This window comes from Cheilinus undulatus, linkage group 19 (assembly GCF_018320785.1).
Source record: "Cheilinus undulatus linkage group 19, ASM1832078v1, whole genome shotgun sequence".
Classification (NCBI taxonomy): Eukaryota; Metazoa; Chordata; class Actinopteri; order Labriformes; family Labridae; genus Cheilinus; species Cheilinus undulatus.
In genome coordinates, this window is record NC_054883.1 from 1982249 (window position 1) to 2003989 (window position 21741).

The 21741-nt window shown below is 38.0% G+C and overlaps 1 protein-coding gene across 4 annotated transcripts in view; it reads right to left on the bottom strand.

The window, feature by feature from the left end:
• Positions 1–1008: 1008 nt before the first annotated feature.
• sema5a (sema domain, seven thrombospondin repeats (type 1 and type 1-like), transmembrane domain (TM) and short cytoplasmic domain, (semaphorin) 5A) overlaps positions 1009–21741 on the bottom strand; it is a 262200-nt gene continuing 241467 nt past the window's right edge. The window contains exons 20-23 of one of the 4 annotated variants that reach the window (XR_005993366.1): positions 16833–16877; positions 10576–10787; positions 2292–2532; positions 1009–1109 (exon numbers count right to left, since the gene is read on the bottom strand). Coding sequence is in view for 3 of the 4 variants with exons in the window: in XM_041813626.1 (XP_041669560.1) it covers positions 2413–2532; positions 10576–10787; positions 16833–16877 (377 nt within the window). In the remaining variant the exon portion in view is untranslated. Of the gene's footprint in view, positions 1110–1197; positions 2533–3707; positions 3906–10575; positions 10788–16832; positions 16878–21741 lie in introns of those variants that run through there. The other 3 variants (XM_041813627.1, XM_041813626.1, XM_041813628.1) reach the window with 3 other exon arrangements.

The following is a 21741-nucleotide window of genomic DNA, read 5'->3' on the forward strand; positions in this document are numbered from 1 at the left end:
ATGACAAAGCTGCTTCTCCCATGATAAAGAGGTAATTCACCTGGAAAATTAGTAAAAATATACTTGTTCTCACGGGAAAATTGGGTTTAAAAACCTGTTAGGTTTGATCCATCTCTTTTTTTCAATGGTTCATCTTGGAAATGATGATCCATCTGAGATTCAAACCAAAGCATTTATCAAGGGAGCCTGGAATAATAAACAGATGTGCACTTGGACATCTCTTAAAGTTCAACATTTAAATAGTTAGTGGGGATGCTGAGTAAGCATATTGTTGTATTTGTTTCCCAAACAGTTGCTCAAATCATGTTATTATTGCTATATATCTTGTTATAATCAGATTGATATTTTGAACTGATAATTTTGCCTTTTAGAGTGTGCATGTGTGTGGATGTCTGATGTTTGCGGTCAGGTGTCAGGTCTATTCTGTTTACCATCTGAGCTAAATCACTGTCCCACTGCTTCCTTTTAAGAACACTCGTGTCTTTACTTTAACACTTCCACAAACACCAAGTGCCCTCTAGGAGCACATTTCTGTGTCCACCACTGCATTACTTTCTCTCAGACCAAACTCAACCTCCAGAAATGGATTCTCTGGAGCCACACTGCACTGAGATGTACATTCACCTGCATCAGCAACCCTCCCCCTCCCCCCTCCTACCAACCAAACAGCGGGGTGATTAATAACACCCCCTCCATTACCCTCTGCACACAGATGGGACGTCAGGTTGAAGGTTGATGGAGAACAGCGCCGTGTGTGGTATTACACCCCATCATACAGATTAGAGTTTGGACTTCAGACTTTGCCCCCCTCCCCTCTCCACCTTTAGCCTGCTGCCTCGCACAATTTGTACCCTTCAGGTATCCTTCCACTTCTGCACATGCTATTTGTCACTGCAGGGCCTGGCTGAAAACTCCTTTAAAAAAACATGTGAAGGGGGTCTGATACTGTGGTTTTTGGTGATTTATGAAGTGCTGCTGTGCTTATAGGGCTCTGTTAACAGTTTGTTGGATGAATATCTAAGTTAAAAATGATGTCAGAGCAAACTGGATCCAAGCATCCTGCATGTGTTTCTTCTTCCACTCAGCAATATTTAGCAGATTCATAAGAGCTGCAGAGAAAAGAAAATCCATGAGATCAAAGGTTTTACACTGAGACAACCATTTAACTCACACTGACAAGTGTGTTGTGTACGAAGCAGTTTTTAATTTATGCACAGTAACACAAGCAAACATGTAAAAAGAGTTAGTTGCAACTGAACCATTGAATAACCTAATATTTGGTTATACACTGTGAACAGGAATATTTCAGATCGATGGATTTCGTCTAGTAGTATACGTGTAGCGCTCCAGTTTGGGTTCAGAATAATGTCTGCTTAATCTGTACAGAAAATGCCTTCACATCCTGCTCTCACAAATACATCTGTAACTCAGAAGCCAAAGGGATAGCGAACACTATCAAAATTCAAAAACATTTTTTTACAAAAAATATAAAAAGTACGGTGATGGGCTGAAACTGCTGTGGGCTGATATAACTTTTCAGAATGCACATAATCTTTTTTTTAACTTCTTTAAAACACTTGAGACACTGAATTAATGTTTGGAGAAAAATACACAGACATAGGCTCTAAACTTGATGTCCTGTACAAAATAAAAGCACCTTTTAAAAGCTTAAAAATAGACCACAAAAAAAAAAGTTGGCACTGAAAATTCAATTTCTGCAAATCCAAGAGCTGAGCATAAAATTTAAAAAAAGAAAAGTTGGATGAATTTGACCTCAAACTTCAAATATCTACATCCTGATTCAAGGACTGGGCATTGATTAGAATCCATCTGGAGAGCTTGGCAGCAGTAAATAGTAAAAAGCTACCCGTCATCCCAAAAGTCCTTGATTTAATGACTTCAAAATCCAGTCCTGAACCAAAGGCCGGCTAAGAAAAGCATTTTTAGAGTTTCCGAACTCTGGAATGATATAAACCATGCAAAACAAAACTAAAACAGCAGAAAACACATCCGATGAAGTCATGCAAAGCAGGTTCTGTGGTTATTTCCCATCATTACAAATACATAATCAGTTTTTGAGGTGTCACAGGAAAGTTAAAAGGGATCACATATCCCACAGTGTCTCTGAGTTCTTGTTTTTCCCTTTTCTGTTTCCACATTTGGGAATCCAGTTTGTGTTTTTCTCAGTGAGAGTCAAAATAGAGCTTTCCAAGTGTACCCCAAGGCACCTGAGAGAGAGTGGGCGTTTCCCTCCATAGGCAACACTGTGTGTCCATGTTTTCATTACGTACCAGCTGCCATAGAGTCTCAAAGTGCGGCCTGCAGCATCACGAATCTCAACAAAGCAGGAAAAAGAATCAAATAGATGATGGGGTGAAGCCCCCCCCCCCCCCCATGGTGCAGAATCGAGGGCTAATAGTCATCGTAGGTGTTGAGGTCGGTGAAGTATGCATTGGTGTAGGTCTTTCCTGCAAGCTGTGGGTTGAAGTACTTATTTCTTTCCTCCAAGATCAGATTGTTTTTGTTGAAGGCCTGTGGATAAAAAAAATGAAGAGAAGAAGGAGAGAGGAGTCAGTTTGGGCTTGTTTGTATCACATGGATCAAGTGATTATTCAGCCCAGATGGTGGGGCGAAAAGCAAATCCATCCAACTCAAAAAAGAAAAAAAAAAAGGAGCAAAGTAAATCAATGGAACGCTGCACTGTGAATGAAACATACATTTCACAGAGCAAGGTCAAAGCATTTGCAAACAGGCTGGGGAAGTGATAAGCCACCATGGGGGCTAAATTATTTTGATGCGCTTCCGTATGTCCACCTCTGTCATCGCTAATACCCAGCGTCAGCACATTTTATGGCCCTTGGACTGCTGGTCCACTAGGACAATCTAAGCCATAAAAATCGATCAAAAGGGGCTCGTTTTTCTGTTAAACAATAAGGAAGAGCCATGGGGGTGTCTCCTCTGTTCCTGCTTGACATAGTAAACATGGAATGAGCTCCTGATGCGGCGCCCAATACAACATCAGCAATTTAGCAAATGGATGCATCCATATCCCGTCTGTTGCAGAGAATATGTGTGCTGGGAGTCCCTCAGGGTGCTGTAATTGAACACTTGATGATGCTGCATTTGCAGTTGATGGATGTGTTCCGACTGATGGGGAGTGAGCGTGCTGGACAAAAAACTCATATATTTAGCTTCTTTCCCATTATGTGATTTGCACTCAGAGGGAATGTAATCAACACTCCTGCAGCCCCGCAGACAGTTATGCATCTCTGCAGGTGGCCTCATGGCTGCTTTTGAACAGCTGTGCTACCACGCTTGTTAGCATTGTCTACTCTGCCTTTTTTTTGCCTTAAACCTCTTTAATTAGCTTAAGAATGATTACATTTGAGTTTTTGGTGCAGTAAACAAAATTTGCTCAAGTATAAAGCGGCATTAGTGACAGAGAGGTTACAGAAGAGCAGATTAAAACAGTTTTCTTTCCAAATGAAACAAATAAAACCATTTAAGAGGACAAAACAAAAAGACACCACAGAAAAAAACATGCAGAAAAAAAGAGGGATACACTGCCTTCTCACAAGCCGAGAGGGAGATGGGAGGAGGAGGAGGGGGGTGCTGTGATGGAGGGATGAAGGGGTCTGAGCAGAGAAAGAAACTACAGTCTGTAAGCCAACCTGACGCACACATGAAGTGTCACAGGAGGTGGAAGGACGGGGCACGGTGGGGAAGAGGAAGTAGTAGTAGTAGAAGTAGAAGGTTTGGGTCAAAGAGCTGTTCTGAGGGGGGGGTGTTGTTGAGGTCAGTGGTTAGTAGAAAATCTCCAGGCCGCGCATGGACACCCCCATGTTAGCAGAGAGAGGCTGGTGCATGGCGGGGTCGTCCAAGGGCAAGAGTACCGACACGTCTGGCTGCAAAGGGGGAGAGGAAGGGGCAAGAGTCATCCGCACAGAAAGCCTGAGGCCATCTTCTTTCTTTCACCAAGCCTGGAAATGTGTTTAAAATGTACAAAAACCTACACATACAGTACATGTTATATCAGGACTGCTGTGTTAAACTCAATACTCCACTTGGCAAAGACACCAGAACTATGACAGACTGTGCATAATCATAACGACTAATGAGTAATCAACATTAGGATTTAAGCCAAAAACCTGCATAAGGCAAAATACTCTTCATTCCTTCCTTTTAACACCCAAAGGAGCTGCAGAAATGTAAAAATTCACCCAGGCCATTTCACACATGCACTCTAGAAAATGTCAAAGCTGCTTCTCCCCACAGTGTGAAGTTTTCCTGGTCAGATGGTCAGTACGGGGATTGTTTCAAGAAAGGAGGACCCAAAATATCTCAGGAGCAACAGAGAATGATGCAAACTTTTGCTTTTTGCTTCAATGCAATGTTTAATTACAAACCCCAATTCCAAAAAAGTTGGTTCATTTATTTATGAATAATGAAAAAACAGTGATCTGCAGTGATTTTCAACCAGTATTCAATTGACCACAACACAAACTATGTTCAGTGCTCAAACTGAGAAACATTATTCACTTTTTGGAAATACACACATTCCGAGTTTGATGCCTGCAAAATGCTTCAGAAAAGTTGGGACAGGAGTGAGAAAAGACTGGGAAAGTTGTGAAAAAAAACCCTCAGAAAATCCAAGTTGGACAATTGGAAACAGTTGATAGTACCATGATTGGGTACATAAGGAGCACCCCTAAATCAACAGTGGCACAAGGCTCTCCACTTTGTGAAAGACTGCATGGGCAAATAATTTAATTTCTAATAAGCAACATTTCTCAATGTGCAAAAGCACAATTCAATTTCGAGATTTCATCACTGACATTCCTACAAAAATTCTGAGAATCTGGAGAAATCTCTGCACACAAGGGGCAAGGCTGAAAACCAACATTGAACGCCTGTGAGTCAGTGTTAATTCGAATAAAACTATGAGTAAAAAAGTTAATTGACAGCCTTTTTTTCCATGACATAAAGTCACCTAAGACTAACAAAAATAGATCTGTGATGACTAAAACTGACCAAAACTAAGATAAGTTTTTGTCAAGATGACTAAAACTAAACTAAAATGTAGTTTAGTTTTCATTGGACACACCCACACATACACCCACACACACCGGTGTGGGTGTGTGTGGGGTGTGTGGGGGTGTGTGTGTGTGTGTGTATTTCTCCCCTGTGGGCAAAACAATGCAGCTGTATCTATTCTGCCTCTCAGCTGTAGAAAGCAGGGACCCCAGGTTTGTCAGGGTGCAGAGAACACACTACCATGATTTAGTACCAGATTTAGGCAAGAAAATAAATGCTTGGACTAAAACTGGATTAAAATGTCGGGACCTTTATGGACTAAAACTAGACTTAAATGTTTTTGAATTTTCATTGACTAAAACTAGACTAAAACTAAAATGGATAGAAATGACTAAAATGTGACTAAAACTAAAATGCATTTCATTTAAAGACTAAAACTAAGACTAAAATTAAAAATTGCTGCCAAAATTAACACTGCTATGTGTCAGCGCTGGGGGAACTGGGACACAGTTTTGGATGAAGGGTTTCTTAAAGTTACCTAAAAGGAAAACCACAAAAACACAACTAAATATTAATAAGCAATCACCCAAAAGCTCCTGTTCACAAACACCAGTCAGAAACTAAACCACCTCTGACTACTCACTGAAAACTCTTGGGAGACTGAGAAACTCTCAAAGGCCACCAGGCAGACGTGAAAAGTAAAACAAAAAAAGACTGAGTAAGGATACTATCTATCCACAACTATCTTTGAGAAACAGACACTCTAACTACCCACCCAGAGAGATTTTCAATCTGCTTTAGCAGATTCTCACAACCACAAACACAACGAGAGATGCCTCGATATCTCTGGAGGTGAGAGAAAGCACAACAAAAACAAACAAACAAAAAAGTGATTGGACTGTCTGTCAAACTGACATCATAATCTGTTCTACTGTGGACTGTACCAACCCCGGGTATCCCTGGGTTCCCTTCTGAGAGGGAGCTGGATGCAGCCGAGGACCTCCACTTCATACTGGAAGTCGGAGGAGCACCGCCATATCTCGTCTTCTAATACAGGAAGTCACTTGAACTGAACGTCTTCTTTATTGTTATCTTAGCCAATTGCTGCCATATCAATAGAGGAAAGTCTGCCACATGAGGAAATACAAGTAGACGAAAACTACGTGACTTTTCAAACAAACAAGCACAGCAATTACATGACATTAATTTGAATGTCCTGTCGCCAATATCCCGTCGCATATTTTGTCTGTGCTCAGTGATACGTAAATTTAGATCATACATTGATTTATTAAAATAAATGTAATGTTATCACTGTGCTTGTTAAGCTGAAAACGTATTTTTCGTCTACCTGTATTTCCTTATGTGGCAGACTTGCCTATATTAATTTGGCGGTGACACATGGAGAAAACAACGAAGAATACGTTCAGTTCAACTGACTTCCGGTATTAGAGGACAAGATATGGCTGCAATTTACGGACTTCCGGTGTGTAGTGGAGGTCCTCGGCTGCATCCAGGTACTCTTGGATATTCCTGATGAGCTGGTGTTGTCCATACAAAGTGAACTGCATTCACAAATGCATGTTGAGAAATTTCAGGAATTTTTGCATGTGCAATCACAATAAACTAGTCTCCTGTAAACACAAAGAATCTATTATACACTAATCATAAAGTCATCAACATCAGGACTGAAGCCAAAAACCCTCAAAATATGGCACCAGACACTCTTCATTCCTGCCTTTCAATGCTCAAAGGACCCATATTAATGTTTGAAAATTCTCTCTGACATCCAAACTGTTTCGCCTCAGTGAGTGAGGGTTGAATGAGCTTTAGGAAAATTAGACAGTGTTCATTTGTCATGCTGCTACTTTTCGATTTTCACACGGACTGTCCATATTCATATCTGCCTCTATCAGCAACAGAACTAACTGAATTACACTCCACGCTCCTGACTCTAATTGTATGACAGATGAACAGCTCCACACACCTTTATCCTGGAAATAAAATTACATTTCGAGACATTTGCTCCAGGCTCAAAGCTCTGGTCTGTCAGTGGTAGTTTTTTTTTTTTAATGAAACACCTTCATATCTGTGGAGAGGATTTATAAACAGAAACCAAGGTTTACACTTAGTCCATAAAATAAATATCTGATGGTGAAGACTTCCTCTGACAGACTGAAGGAATTAAAAAGAATAGCAAAGAAAAATGTCAGCACTCCACTAAAATCATCTGACTGCTACACTAAGCAGAGATGGAGGCTGAGTTAAATCGTGAAGGATTAACTTTAGACCGCTGGATCAACATCGGTGTGAGCAGTAAGGCATGGCGGGTTTGTCAAGCCATATATTCTTTACACTTTGAACTAACTATTAAAGCTGTAGAAGAAAGTAATCCTGCATTGTTAACATTGAAGAATGGCTTTACTGTATGTGTTGCTTCTTAAAAAGTAGAGATTTAAGGTGCTGTGCAAGCCTACAGCAACTTTAGCTTTAACATTAGCATACTTGGCTATAAGCCCACAACAGTAACCAAGCATTACTTCAAAGTTAGCCTATCATTCACTTAAAAAGCATACGAGGTAATAGCTTACATCCAATAAACATGGACTCCACAAAGTATATCAGAGCTTTAAGTGCATTTTTAGCTGTGAAATTAGCAAAATAAAGAGCGCCTGGTTCACAGAGCACACATAAAGGGGAATCAGTGCAAACTGCACACAAAATGGATGCAAACTGCTCAGCAAACAGTGCCCTGTCCCTTACAGGTATATACATGAGTAGTAGGAGGAGGAGTATCCACAAATCAGTACAGAATCACTCCACTCAGATGCAAATCAGCCTCATTAGAAAAAGCATCTAATCCTCAAAGGCCAGCGGTGACTGCCACAGGCAGAAAAAGGTGCAATTTAACACCAATGAATCCAGGTATTAAAGTGGAGCTATTTCCTCTGGTTTCTCCTCTTTCCACTTTTGTATCCAAAGATAAACTTTATTATCAACAAGCAATATTATTTTGATGAATAAAACCTTGAAATGAAGTATTTAAGGAGCAGTGATGGGTTTAAACTGGCTTTTAATATTTTTATGAGATCAATCGTCCAAATGTTAATGCTGCCTGGACAGAAGAAAAATAATATATCCATATCTTCTTCTTTATCTGTCTATCTATGTATAGCTCTCTCTCTTTCTCTGTGTATATAAAAAATACAGATTTATTAGACCACCCTAACCCTAACCAAAGTAAGGTTTATGCCACAGCTGCCCTAAATTTACAGCATTGGTAATTACCAAAATCATTTTTTATGTTTCTGCAATGGTAAATACACCAATATGTAGAAGCTCTTTAACCCAAATGATATTTTTAATGCTAAAACATAATTATTATTGTTATCCATGAATTTTCAAATTTACTGATTTACAAAAAACCTGAAAAAATAGTAAAGAAAATTAATATTTCTTGATTAACATGTCAAATTATAGTTATTTACTTGCATTTCTGAACAGAAAAATGAGTTTCAGTGCTTGAATGTTATGCTTGATTCATTTCTGACTTCTCAGAGAAGCCCAGTGAGCCGGCTCAAATTTGGGTGAATTCAGTTTGAAATTCCTCATTCCTGTTCAAAATGGTAAAACGTGGAGAGCTGACTGAAAATGAAAGAGTCCGCATTAAAGCACTTCATGATGCTGGATGGTCTCTGAGACAAATATGACAGGTGGTCTAATACATTTGTTATATAAACATATAAACAATGTCTACATCTGCAGTGCTTAAGAAAATTTGGTTAAAATCATGATTTTTAACAGTTAAAGTACTACATGTCAACTAAATGACTTAGAAAGGTTTAAATATGAGATAAAATTCAAAATTATGAGTCATAAAAGCAAAATATGAGATAAAAGTAAAACAATAGCTTAAATTTTTGAATAAAAAAGGTAAATAATTGGGAATAAAAGTTATATTAAAGAGTTGAAAAGGTCAAGATGTAAGAAAAAATTCTAAATCAAGAGTTTTGGAGGTGAAATATGAGATAAAATTCAAAATTATGAGTTTCAAAGGCAAAATATGAAATACAATTTTAAATCATAAAATTCTAAATATGAGATAACATTAAAATTTTGAGTTATAAAGGTCCAACCAGGAGATAAAAATGTAAGATTTTAAATGAAAAAGGTTAATATTTGGATTAAAATTGAAATTAATGAATTTAAAATGTCAAAATATGACTTAAAAATTTAAATGGTAAATCCAAATGGTCAAAATATGATTAAAAAAGTCAAAACCATAACTTAAAGTCATAATTGTGAGAAGCAAATTAGAAAATAGGAAATGAAAACACAACTTTATTTTCCCACAATCCTGACTTTTTATCAAATGATTTTCAACTCTTTACTCTCTTGAATTCTTATGACTTAACAAAGATCCTTTAATTCATCAAGGGTAAGTTTACATTGTTATACTGGAGGAAATCTGCACCTTCACACTGGTGGACCAGTTATAATAAAAATATGATAGGATCTGGTGGGCCGGGTATAACTGGACCATGGGCTGGATTTGGCCCCCGGGCCTTGAGTTTGACACCCCTGGTCTAGACGTTCTCTTTGTGGTACATAAGATCAAAAGATTTTTTAAATCAGTGATAAACCAAAAAATATACATTGATTCAAATTAGAAGACTGCATTTGTTTACTACTTTTATATAAAGGTCCTATTGGCTGTTTTTAAAGTAAACTGCTGACAGGTGAAGGAACTCTTCCTACATTCAGGGGCTCCGCTCATCTGCCACCATGATTCATTAGCTGCTGAGCGAGAGGACAAATGGGTACTGGAGGTTTCAAGTGGCCGGCTGGTGCCAGACAATCTTTCCAATTTAAGAATATTGTGAGTCGAGTACTTCACTGGCATATAATCATGATACCACATTTGTTGCTTCAGATCCCCATTTTACAGGAAAAAAAATGCACAAAGTGTTGAAGTGGTTGAAACGCTCCTTAATACAGAGTCGTGGGAATAGTTGAAAAAACTCGCTGGAGCACAAAGTATCCGTGGACGAGCACTTATCAGTGGCTCAGTCTGGCACTGAAGGCGTGATGCATCGGAGAATAAGAGGCTGTTTGTTTGAGAAAACGAGGCAACACTCAACCAGCTTACACCAAGAACCTGTCTGCAAAGGAAATGTGCAGATGCAGCGCGTCCTAGACGATCACCTGACCACGCTGCTGTGATTGCATTAGTATGTTATGAGAAAGCAGTGTATGACCAGTGACACGGAACAAAGTCACACTGAGACACACACAGAAAGAAGATGTACGCACAGCCGCCTATCCGTTACACGGCTGCAGAGTGTCAGTGAACCACAGGAGGCGCTGTGACAATGAGAGTCATGCTGAAAGAAGTGTTTAATCAAGACTGACACTGCAGAAAAAAGCTGCTCACTGACTCAGGAAACGGACCATGTTTAGCAGTAAGGAAATGTTGGAAACTTCATACAGTTCAACATTTTGTTGTGTGACTTGAAGTTTGCCCTGCCCAGACCCGTTACACACCTTAATGGCTTCCACCGTGTCGTATTTGTCCAGTTTGTTGATGTGGTTGGTGATGCTGGTGTTGAGCGGAGCAGCAGAGATGGGGTGGATGACAGTGGCGTCGTGCGCCTGCTGTTGGTAGCGCTGACAGTACGAGTACACCAGCAGGGTGACGAGGCAGCCGAGGATGGAGCTGCTGAGCCCCACGGCGATCATGTGGAAGAGATTGAAGTCTGGGAGGAAAAAAAGGGAGGAGAGGAAAGGGGGTGATTCTCTGTCAATTCACACAAGTGGTGGTGGTGATTGAAACAGCAATTCATATGGTAATGATGGAGTGTTCGGCTATAAAGAAGAGACTGTGGAGGGAAAGAGCGAATTCTGCAGTTTTTGTCTTTTCACTGTATGCTACAGCAGGAGTTCCCACACTTTGCCGTGTTAAAAAGTCCCCTTACAGCATCTGATTCTTGCAAAATTGCTCAAACTCCTTGTAAATATCAAAAATAACACACAGAATTTTCTTTAATTCCTTATTTTAGTTTTTTCAGTCTTGCCAAAAATTGAGAAATAATAGTAAATATTCTTCTCTTACATTCAGTTTGTCTTATCTGTTAAAAACAATCTTTGCGGCTGAGTCATGTTCACACCTGTTGCCTGCTGGTCCGTGTATGTAGAGACATCATTTAGGCTGTTTGAGTCTGATCGACACGAGTGTGTGAGCTTTTTTTTAGATAAAATACAGGAGGGAAAAAACAGCACAGCAAAAACTCACATACAGGTACATCTCAATAAGTTAGATTATCCTGGAAGAGTTCATTTATTTCAGTAGTTCAATTCAAAAAAAGAAACTCATATAAATTACACGGATTCATTACACACAGAATTAAAGTCTTTATTTATAATTTAATGTTGATGATTATGGCTTACAGTTCATGAAAACCCAAAATTCAGTATCTCAAAAAAAATTTAGAACACAGCAGTGACCTTCTGAGGCTTACCCTCCTTGTGGACTGTCCTCTAAAACAGTGGTTCTCAACCTTGGGGTCGGGACCCCACTGGGGGTTGCAAGACACTAAGAGGGGGTCACCAGATGCCCTACAAAACTAAGAATATTGTTTAAATTACACTGTTGCCACTTTAAACAGATTTTACCAAATTTGAACTCTTTTTCATCCCTTTTTAACTCCAGTTTTGCTAGTTTTAGCACATTTTTGCCACTTAAAACCCATTTCTGTCAATTCTATACCCTTTCCATCACTGTTTTCTGCATGTTTTTGTCATTTCTAAACCAATTCTTGCTACTTTCTGCCTATTATTGACCCATTATTGTCATTATAAACCACTTTGTACACCCCCTTTTGCCCATTTTAACCACCGTTATCCCATTTTTGCCAGTTTATATCAATTTTTCATCCCAGTCCACCTAATTTCCCCCAATTTTTTTTGCACTTACAAGCCACTTTTTAATCCCCTTTTACTACTTTTTGTGCCCATTTTTGCTAGTGAATCCATTTTTGGTTATTTTTTTTGCCACTTTCATTTCATTTTTGCTGCTTTTTACCCATTTATTTTCTTTAAAAATTCAATTTCAACACCTTTTCCACCATTTTTTACCATTATTCACCAATCTAAGCAATTTTTCACCCATTTAAAATATGTTTTTAACAAAAGTAATTTTCATTTTAGAAAGGCTATTTACTGCACAATAGAATAAATAAAGAAATTAGTTTCTTTCATAAGAGTGGTTATTATTCAGGTCAAATATAAAGTATGGTTATCGCAGTGTACCTTTACCAGGACCATGGTTTTGCTGACCTCCATGGGCCCCTAGTTTGGCTGGGTCCCAGAAACCTCCCCCTTGTGGACGGCCTTATCTCCACATGACTATTCTTGAATGTTCCTGACTGTTCAACCACCTTCAGGTCCAGTGGGGGTCCCCGGTCTCTGGAACCTTTATTTTGGGGGTCGTGGGCTGAAAAGGTTGAGAACCCCTGCTCTAAAACAGGGGTTCTCAACATTGGGGTCAGGACCCCGTTGGGGGTTGTGAGACACTGAGAGGGGGTCTCCAGATGCCTTTAAAAAAACTAGGAATATTTTCAATTACACACCTATTTTTGCCAGGTTTCAACCCTTTGTTATCACTTTGTATCAACAATTCTGCCAACTTTAACACAGTTTTGCCACTTAAAACCCATTTTTGTCAGATTTGAACCCTTTCCATCACTTTTTTCTGCTGATTTTTGCCAATTCTAAAACAAATCTTGCCGCTCTCTGCCTATTGTTGGCTCTTCTGACCCATTATTGCCACTATTAACCCCTCTTAACTACTTTTTACGCCACATTTCACAGTTTTATATATTTGCCAGTCTAACACATTTCTGCCCATTTCTGCCTCAGCTAACCTTTGTTTTGTCAGTTTATATCAATTTTTCATCCCATTTTACCAAATTTCCACATATTTTTGCTACTTCAATACTATTTCAGCCACTTTTTAATCCCCTTTTACCACTTTGTATGCCTGTTTTTGCCACCTAAACGAATTTTTGCCATTTTTTATTATTCTTGCCAATTCTATCCCATTTTTGGCACTTCTAACTCATTTCTGCTACTTTTAAACTCCAATTTCACCCATTTTCCTAGCATTTTTTTTCCATTATTAACCCATTTTTAGCTATTTTAAACTATTTTAATTCTGTTTTAAACAAAAGGATTAACATTTTAAGAGGGCTATACTTACTGCACAAATGAAATAAAAGATATTTGTTTCTTTGATAAGAGTGGTTATTATTCAGGTTAAATATAAGATACCACAGCTTAACTTTATAATGGCCCATGATTTTGTTGGCCCCCAGTTTGGCTGGGCCATTTTCCCCCCAAGGGGCAGCTTGTCTTCACATGACTATTCTTGAATGCTCATGGCTGTGTTCAACCACCTTCAGGTACAGCAGGGGTCCCCGGTCTCTGACCCCTTTATTTTCTTGGTTGTGGGCTGAAAAGCTTGAGAACCCCTGCTCTTAAAAAACTAATCCAGACTAATCCAGACTGAGAGACCATTTAAAGGCTCAGGAAATCTTTGCAGGTGTTTCAGCTTAATTTGCCGAGTAGAGTGTGACATCAGTAGTTCACTTAAACTTTCTCACAATATTCTTATTTTCTTTTTGGGTTTTATTATTTGTAGGCCATAATCATCAAGGTTAAAAGAAATAAACACTTTAAATTTTTCACTCTGTTTGTAGTGAGTTTATGATATTTGAGTTTCCCTTTTTTGAACTGAACAACAAAAATAAAGGAGCTTAAATGAGATGCACTTGTACAAACACAGTCACCATGCACACACAAACAGTGCAGCGCTCCCTCACCTGCTCTGCTGACCGATTAGCCATCTGGAATTTGGGCAAATGCCAGAACTACATTTGGGCCTCTGAGAGTGCCTCATTATAACAAATACGTATTTTCTTACTTAAGTTTAAATTTGAAAAACTTTTTGATGAAGCCAAAATAATTTCAGATCTGTTATTGTTTTCATAAAATATCCTCTCTGTGGCCTCTTTGTGGACAACAAGGGTGAAAGGTCAAGTGAGCCCAGAAATGAAATCTAACATTCACAGAGCAACAGCAGACAAAAAGAAGATGAATGATGGTAAAGAAGGACTAAAGAAAAATTAAAATAGCTGAGGGTGAGAATATGTCATTTTACCACTTTTATTTATAGGTTTACTACATTTTATAATTTGGAACTGACTGACACCTTCAGCATACTATGACATATTTGTTTCAGTTTTAGAATTCAATGTTTTGATTTTTTCTTTGAGGTCCTATACAGGGGTGTAGCTGGGGGATTCTGGGCCCCCACAGAGAATATTACACAGGACCGTCCTAAACCAGATTGCCAAGCAACAAATGATGTGTCATTGTTTTTTTTACAAACATCTCTGCATGTTAATGAATTTCTAACCATAATTTCCACATCTATGAGCAATAATTTTACTATAGTTAAATTAAATTTTCTAGCATTATTTTGCAGTGCTGGGCATTTGGACATTTAAGGAAGAGCAGGGCCCCACAGTACTTTATTTTACACTATTTGATATAAATTTCAGTCTGTAAACTGATTCATTTATTTGCTTTTAATCAATAATAATACTATTTACTAAGAAAAATAAATAAAAACACACTTTTCATTGCAGTCACAAGGGCCCATCCCTCCTGTGGGCCTGGGTAATCGGTACCCCTTTCCTCCCTGTGCTACACCCATGGTCCTAAATCCAGTAAAGGATCCAAATTTGAAAAATTGTTTTTAATTTAATAAAGCTGAGGTTGTGCTAAAAAAAAAAAAAAAAAAAAAAACAGTTCCAAACATGAGCAGAGTAGTCATTTTCTGAGTGATTAAATTTTTAAAAGGAACCCTGCATGATCAGACAAGTTCAGATATTTGTACCTTTCATTTGTATATTAAACTAAAAACTCTCTAGATATCTGCATTTTGGTTAGTTTGAGTTTAACTCACCAGGAGGCCGCCATGTTTGGGTCTGCGCTGGTACTGTGACATCACTAGCCATTGCTATAGCAATCTTCGTTTCACCTCAATAAAACTCCAACAAGTGACTGGATTCAGTGTATAGAGGAAGCGTGCCAGTAGCTTTTCAAAATAAAAGCATTACAAACGGAGGGAGTTTCTCTACAGAAATGCCAAAGTGGGCTTTTACTTTGAAAAGCGCCAACTAGAAGTGTTTATCTTTACCTGCAGTATTTTGAACTGTGTGGAAACAGAAAGCTTCATAAATAAGTTTGGGGAACAACCTTATTAAACAGACATATTTTAGCTTGTTGCCTTCATCTGGTTCAACAAGAAACAGGATTTCTCAAACATATTCTACTGACGGGGACGTAAATATTTGCTACAAGAAGGCAAATATGGCTCTGTATTTATCATTTTCCTGTTAGTTTGACCGATAACCTCTCGTGGTGCAAAGAAAAGTAGAAGAGACCTCAAATCTTAAAATTCTCTGTGTGTGAGACATGCAGCATCTCTGAGATCAGCCCTAACACTGGCTTCCAGTATGAAACAGCGGTTACTGCACAGGAACGGCGAGGAGCCCTGCAGCACTGTGACGTCATAGTACTAGCGCAGACCAAAACATGGCGGCCTCCTGGTGAGTTTATAAACTCAAATGACTCAAAATGCAGATATCTAGTGAGATTTTTTAGTTCAGAGAGATATAAATACCAACCCAACAAGATGAACTTGATGAACTCTGACCATGCAGGGTTTATTTTAAAGAAAAGAACTAACAAAATGGAAAAGTAGACTGTGGACCTCTAAGTGTTAAGCTGCATCTTTCACCTTAGTATTTTAAATCTCTGTTGAAATTACAATATACAATTCTGCAGTCAGTTTTAAAGCGTCTTTTATTGTTATTTTTCTAAATGTCCAGTGATGAATTAAGAATATAAATTAATTTTAATTGTATAATTTGAAGATCATTCTCTCAAAATAAAGTCGGTAGATTAAAATTCTGAGTTAGTGTCGGTATTATTTACTACAGTACCTAACTGAATATAAAACCAGGGACTATTTAATTAAAAGCCCTTATCGCTAAACAAAAAGTACAGAGAGGAACAGCCTGCAGCTCTGTGTGCATGCTGCACAGCTCCCTCTGAGACGGTATATAGTTTCATCATACTAAATAATAATAGTAAAGGCATCCATGGCCTTTGTACGAGGCCAAACTCAGAGTGGAAGAGGCCCTAAAGCCTCGTTTTTTCTCCATCTGAGGCAAGTTTATCTGCATTTATATCAACTCAGACTTCTCATATGTTGGCTCCTGCAGCTGGGCAGTAAGACGACACTGTAAAAAATGATTTTATTGATGCTCTCAAACTCCAACAGTAACTGTGGAAACTGCAGTGTTTTGGATTTTCAGGATTACAGTTTTACTGAACAGACGGATACAGCAGCGTAAGCAAAGATGTTGTCGACTCTGCTGCCTGTAACATGGCTTTATTTTGGGAGGAAAAGATATTTACGGCTTAGAAGTGTGGCGCATTTTCAAAACAGAATCTGACGTATTTCATACGCTGCTTTCATGACTGCCAACAGACATGATTGCCAGTTTTCTTTCATGTATCTCCGCTATTTTAAAAGCTGGATTTATGTACTTTTAAGCAGGATATCTTATTTCAAAAGCTGCTGTAAATGTGCACAAGCAGGTGTTAAGCCTCCTACTTCTCTCTCTCTCACACACACACACACACACACACACACTCATACTGGGAATTACCTCCACATCGCATCTCCTCCTGGCTTGAGCGAGCAATCGAGACTTCTGACAAAAGGAAGAGGAAAAGGCAGCAGAATTAGGGCAAAAAACCATAAACAGAGACAAACAGCCCTGTTAGGGAGACGAAGAGTCCCCCTGAAGGTGAGAGAGGAGATGAAGGCTATACTCAATATGATCCAGATTATCATAAAAAACATCCAAAGCTCATCACTGCGGTGGCACCTGGAGTAGTTTATAACAAGAATCAGCTCTCATTAAAGGAAATGAAGTACAAGACGCAGCTAATGAACCTTAATGGACTACAGTTTCCATTAAAGAGATGAATGATAAGGTATAAAGGTAAATGGGTGATTCTATAAAGACCTGTGAAAGCTTTTCAGGACTATTATGTTCCTGCTAATTAATATCAAAAAGGTTACACATTTGTGTTTCAATTAAATGTTTATTCTCTCTAATAATCAATTATTTGTCAAGTTTAAGAACTCAAGGACTGTCTTCATGTTTGTTTAAAGTTTTCTGTTATAAATGCACATTATTTATGTAGCAGCTATAGCGCTGTAGTCAGAGAATGTACAGAGCACATGCTCTTTTTGTTAAAAGGAGGAGTTTTAATGATCAATGTGGAGCAGGGATCAATGCTTAGGCTTGTCTCATATTACTGGCTGTCAATAGGGAGATGCCTGTCTAAGCAGACATCAATACAAACGGTGTGTGTGAGAGATGTGTGTGTGTGCATGTATCTGTTTAGAAGGAGTTTCTGAACTTTTAGTGCTTCAGAAAAAGATGGAACAATAGGCTGCAGTGCGAGCAATTCTTGGCATTAAAGCCCTGAGAGCATGTTTTTTAAAGCACTACAAAATCAAATACACAGACTAGTAGAGTGAGTAAAGGGATGCTGAATTAAGGGTCAATAAATGATTATTTTTCTGAAGAGAAGGTAGCCTGACCACTGAAGCTCTTATATTTATTTCAAACTCAAAGTCTTTTGTTTGAGTCTTCCCATGCAAGATTTATAAAAGGAGATCAAATGGGTAAAATCAAAAAGAATGCTTTTATGTGTGCTGTGAGTCATAAAAGAGAGAAACATACACAGAATAGACTTGTCTGTGTGCTAGCATTTCATAATCACTGCAACCTTCAAACATGCAGCAAAACACGACATGAGGCCTGATTAAAGCTCCTGTGAGGAAGGTTTTGTGTTGATTGTGGCGCCCCTGTGGATAAAACTGCACCTGATGATTATTACCTGTGAGTAGGCACTGCTTCATGACAGAAAATCTCAGCCTGCTTTCTTTCAGCCATCAAAGGTATTACTCATTGAAATATATTTTTCCTGTGGAAAAAAAATAAAAGAGGCTAAGGCAGGGGTGTCAAACTCAGTCACAGCAGGGGCCGGATTCTGAACTTGGGTCTAACCAGAGGGCCTAACAGGGTCGATATTTACCGCCGCCAAGGAGGTTATGTGATCGGCAGGGTTTGTTTTTTAGTTTGTTAGCAACATAACTCAAATTTTCAGGAAATGTCAGAAATGGCATAAGGAAGAACTGATTAGATTTTGGGATAGATCCGGATCACAGTCTGGATCCAGGATTTTTTTTAAAGGATTCTTTACTATTGGGAAATAGGGCTAATGAAGGTCTGCGCTCTCTGAGTGCTTTTCTAGTTAACCATAAAACGTCAACCTTATTTCCAGCAGAAATGAATTATGGGGTAAAAAAAACTCGGCACTGATGATAAATGATTTTGTGACTAAAAGGTGAACATGATAAGTTAAAAACTCAAAATCTGAGATGAAAAGTCAAACTTACAAGTTTGAAAGGTAAAAACATGACATTTAAAGTCAAAATAATGTTTTTTTAAAAGGCAAAATATGAGATAGAATACTGAAAACATGTTTTATAAATGTCAAAAAGTGAGAAAAAAATTCAAAAACAAGATTTTTAACAGTCAAAATATGAGGTAAACACCGAAATCATGAGTTTCAAGTGCCAAAAAATGAAATAAAATTCAAATTCATGAGTTTTAAAGGTAAAAAATTAGACTTGAGTTAAAGTTAGGAGTTGAAAAAGTCAAAACATGAGATAAAAGTCAAAATTATGACTTTAAAAAGTAAAAAACTGAGATAAAATTAAAGCATGAGTTTTACAGGTAAAAAAGATGAGATAAAAATAAAATATAGTTAGGAGTTGAAAAAAGTCAAAACATGAGATAAAAGTCAAACTCATGACTTTAAAAGGTCAACATAGGATTTAAAATTGAGTATTATAAATCTAAAAGGTAAAAATATGAGATAAAAGTCAAAGTATAAGATGTAAGGGTTGAAATATGAAATAAAAAGTCAAAAGCTTAGCTTTTAGTCACAACTGTGAGATGCAAAATTGAAAATATAGAGAAAACACAAATCTCTTCCCCAAGTTCCTGACTTTTTATCAAATTATTTTTACCGTTTACTTTTTCTAATTGTTATGATTCAACAATGATATCTTAAATCATCTAGCTGGGTTTACATTTTTATACTGGAGGAAATCTGCAGACCTCATACTGGTGGGCCAGTTCTAATAAAAATATCATGATCTGGTGGGCCGGGTATAACTGCACCACGGGCTGGATTTGGTCCCCGAGCCTTGAGTTTGACACCCCTTGGCTGGGGAGATCCAACGCGGATCAAGTGGCAACTGGACTGGTTCCAGTTTTTTGGAGACGTTTCGCCTCTTCTCCAAAAGGTTTCCTCAGTTCTGAACCCAAGAAGCCTTTCAGCCATTTTTCACCAGAAAACAGAACTCAGATGTAAAAGTCAGAGTGACTGGTGCACCTGGCGGTACTTCTCTGTCCTGGGGGCCGGACCTCAAAGGTGAAGCAGAGAGAGAGTGAAAACCACATGTTCCTCTCTCTCCTGTGCATCATCAGCATCGATTCTCACCAGATATTAACCTGTGATGTGAGATTTGTCAGAGCTCTATCTGGAGAGAAAGCCATTCCCTCTGTCTGCTTAAGAGACTTTGTGATTAGTTTAATCATAATGAACAGGAAGACACCTAATCTCAGGTAATATCAGCATGTATTATAATACAGGTGAGGATTTATTATTTAGAATGCAGGGTGAATTAGAGATATAAAGCCTTTCAAAGCCAGCTGGTGCCTGTGCTAGAGAGAGCAAGGACCAAGATTATTACAGTTCCTCAAAGAAACGTCTCCAGGCTCTTTCCTCTTCATTGACACCATCCATAGCTAGTCTGTATGTTGCTGTTCCACACAGATTTAAAGACATGCAAAAATGATTCAGGTGTGTGAGCGGAGCTGGTCAGCAGTGTTTTTATTTTTACTAAATGCAGCAACTCTCCCTTCTTTGTTGTTCTTCATCATACCAATGGACACACAAAATACAAACAGTTTTATATCTTTAACAAGGATCCTGAGAGGATGCTGACTTTCTCCCCTAATTTTCTGTTTTTATCGTCATTGTTAAGCTGCATTGATAAGCACAGCAAAAACTGAAATCTAAAGAAGATTGTTTTAGACATATTATGTCAAATTTGTTGTGAAAAAATCATTTCATTAGCCTTTTCAAAGCCATAATAATTCAGATTAAAATCTTTACTTAGATATGAAAGTGCTGAGTTTTGTGAAATGAGATGTACTTTTTTCAGATAGTCCATCTAATTTCAGGGCGTTTATTTTATTAGCTTGCTCAATTGACAGATTTTCCTGTTTTTACTTAGTGAGAATTATTTTTGGCTTTTGTAACTTGAAATAGACGTTTTTATCCATATCTGAAGCTGAATGTAGCTTAAAATAATCTAATGAGATATTTATGATATTTATTACTAGAAACTAGAGAAACATGGGGCACTGTTAGCCTAGCTCAGTGGTTCTCAGGTGGCTGGTTCTAAACCAAAAAGTGAGACAGGATAGTGTTTTTATTCATTTATTTGACTCTGTGTTTCTGTGATAGTGAGTACATTTTCATACTTTTCTCAAGATTTTGACTCTTTTATCTCCTTTTCTTTCATTTTCTGTGTCCATTGAAGGTCCATGGTAACATTTTTATAATCAAAGTAACTTGATTGGTTGAGATTCTTCAAATACAGGTCACACTTTTCTCATGGAGGAGTTGGCGGTGGGTTCTGAAAACAACACACTGAGAACCACTGGCTGAGTGGCTTTGTCCATAAACCCAATAGTAGTGCTGCACGATCTGGTAAAGATGTATGATTGAGATTATGGGGTAAAATATTGTGATTTAGATACAGTATATAACATAGATGTTATCAGTAGTCTACAGGCTTGGTTATCAAGAAAAATGCAGAGAAGAAGAGCACTTTTGAAGTTTGTATTTCTCAACTCAAATCATACAAATGTTATGTAGCATAAAGAAATAGTAATTTTCAGTACAAAATCAAAGGTTTTCCTTTTGTGTAAATACAGGTACTTTCAAGCAGGCCTGCCCCTGCCTATAGGCAAACTACCCATAGTGCTGGGCCTCATCATTGTTCTAAGCACAAATGCAGTGACACTGTTGGTATTTTTAAGCCTTTCTAGTACAACTGAATACAAAAATAATGAACTCAAGTACAGTTAAAATTTAATAAACTCCCTGAGACACCTTATGTTAAAATTTGAAGGCCTTCCATTCGTCTGTTCTCTAACAATAAATAAGAGAAAACTAAACATTCAATAAATGAGACATTTTGAATTCCCTAGAAGGACATGAAAGACAGGTGTAACATCAAATACCAAGGTATGTTAACAGTGTGTTTCATGACTTCAGCTGTCATGACTAAAGTCCTGAAATAATAAAGATAACAGAAGCTGTTAGAAAAACCAGGACACTCTTTATACTTTGAAAATTATTCTTACGATCTGTCTATAGGCCGTGTTTCTGGAAGCAGGAAGTACGGGTTCAAACTCA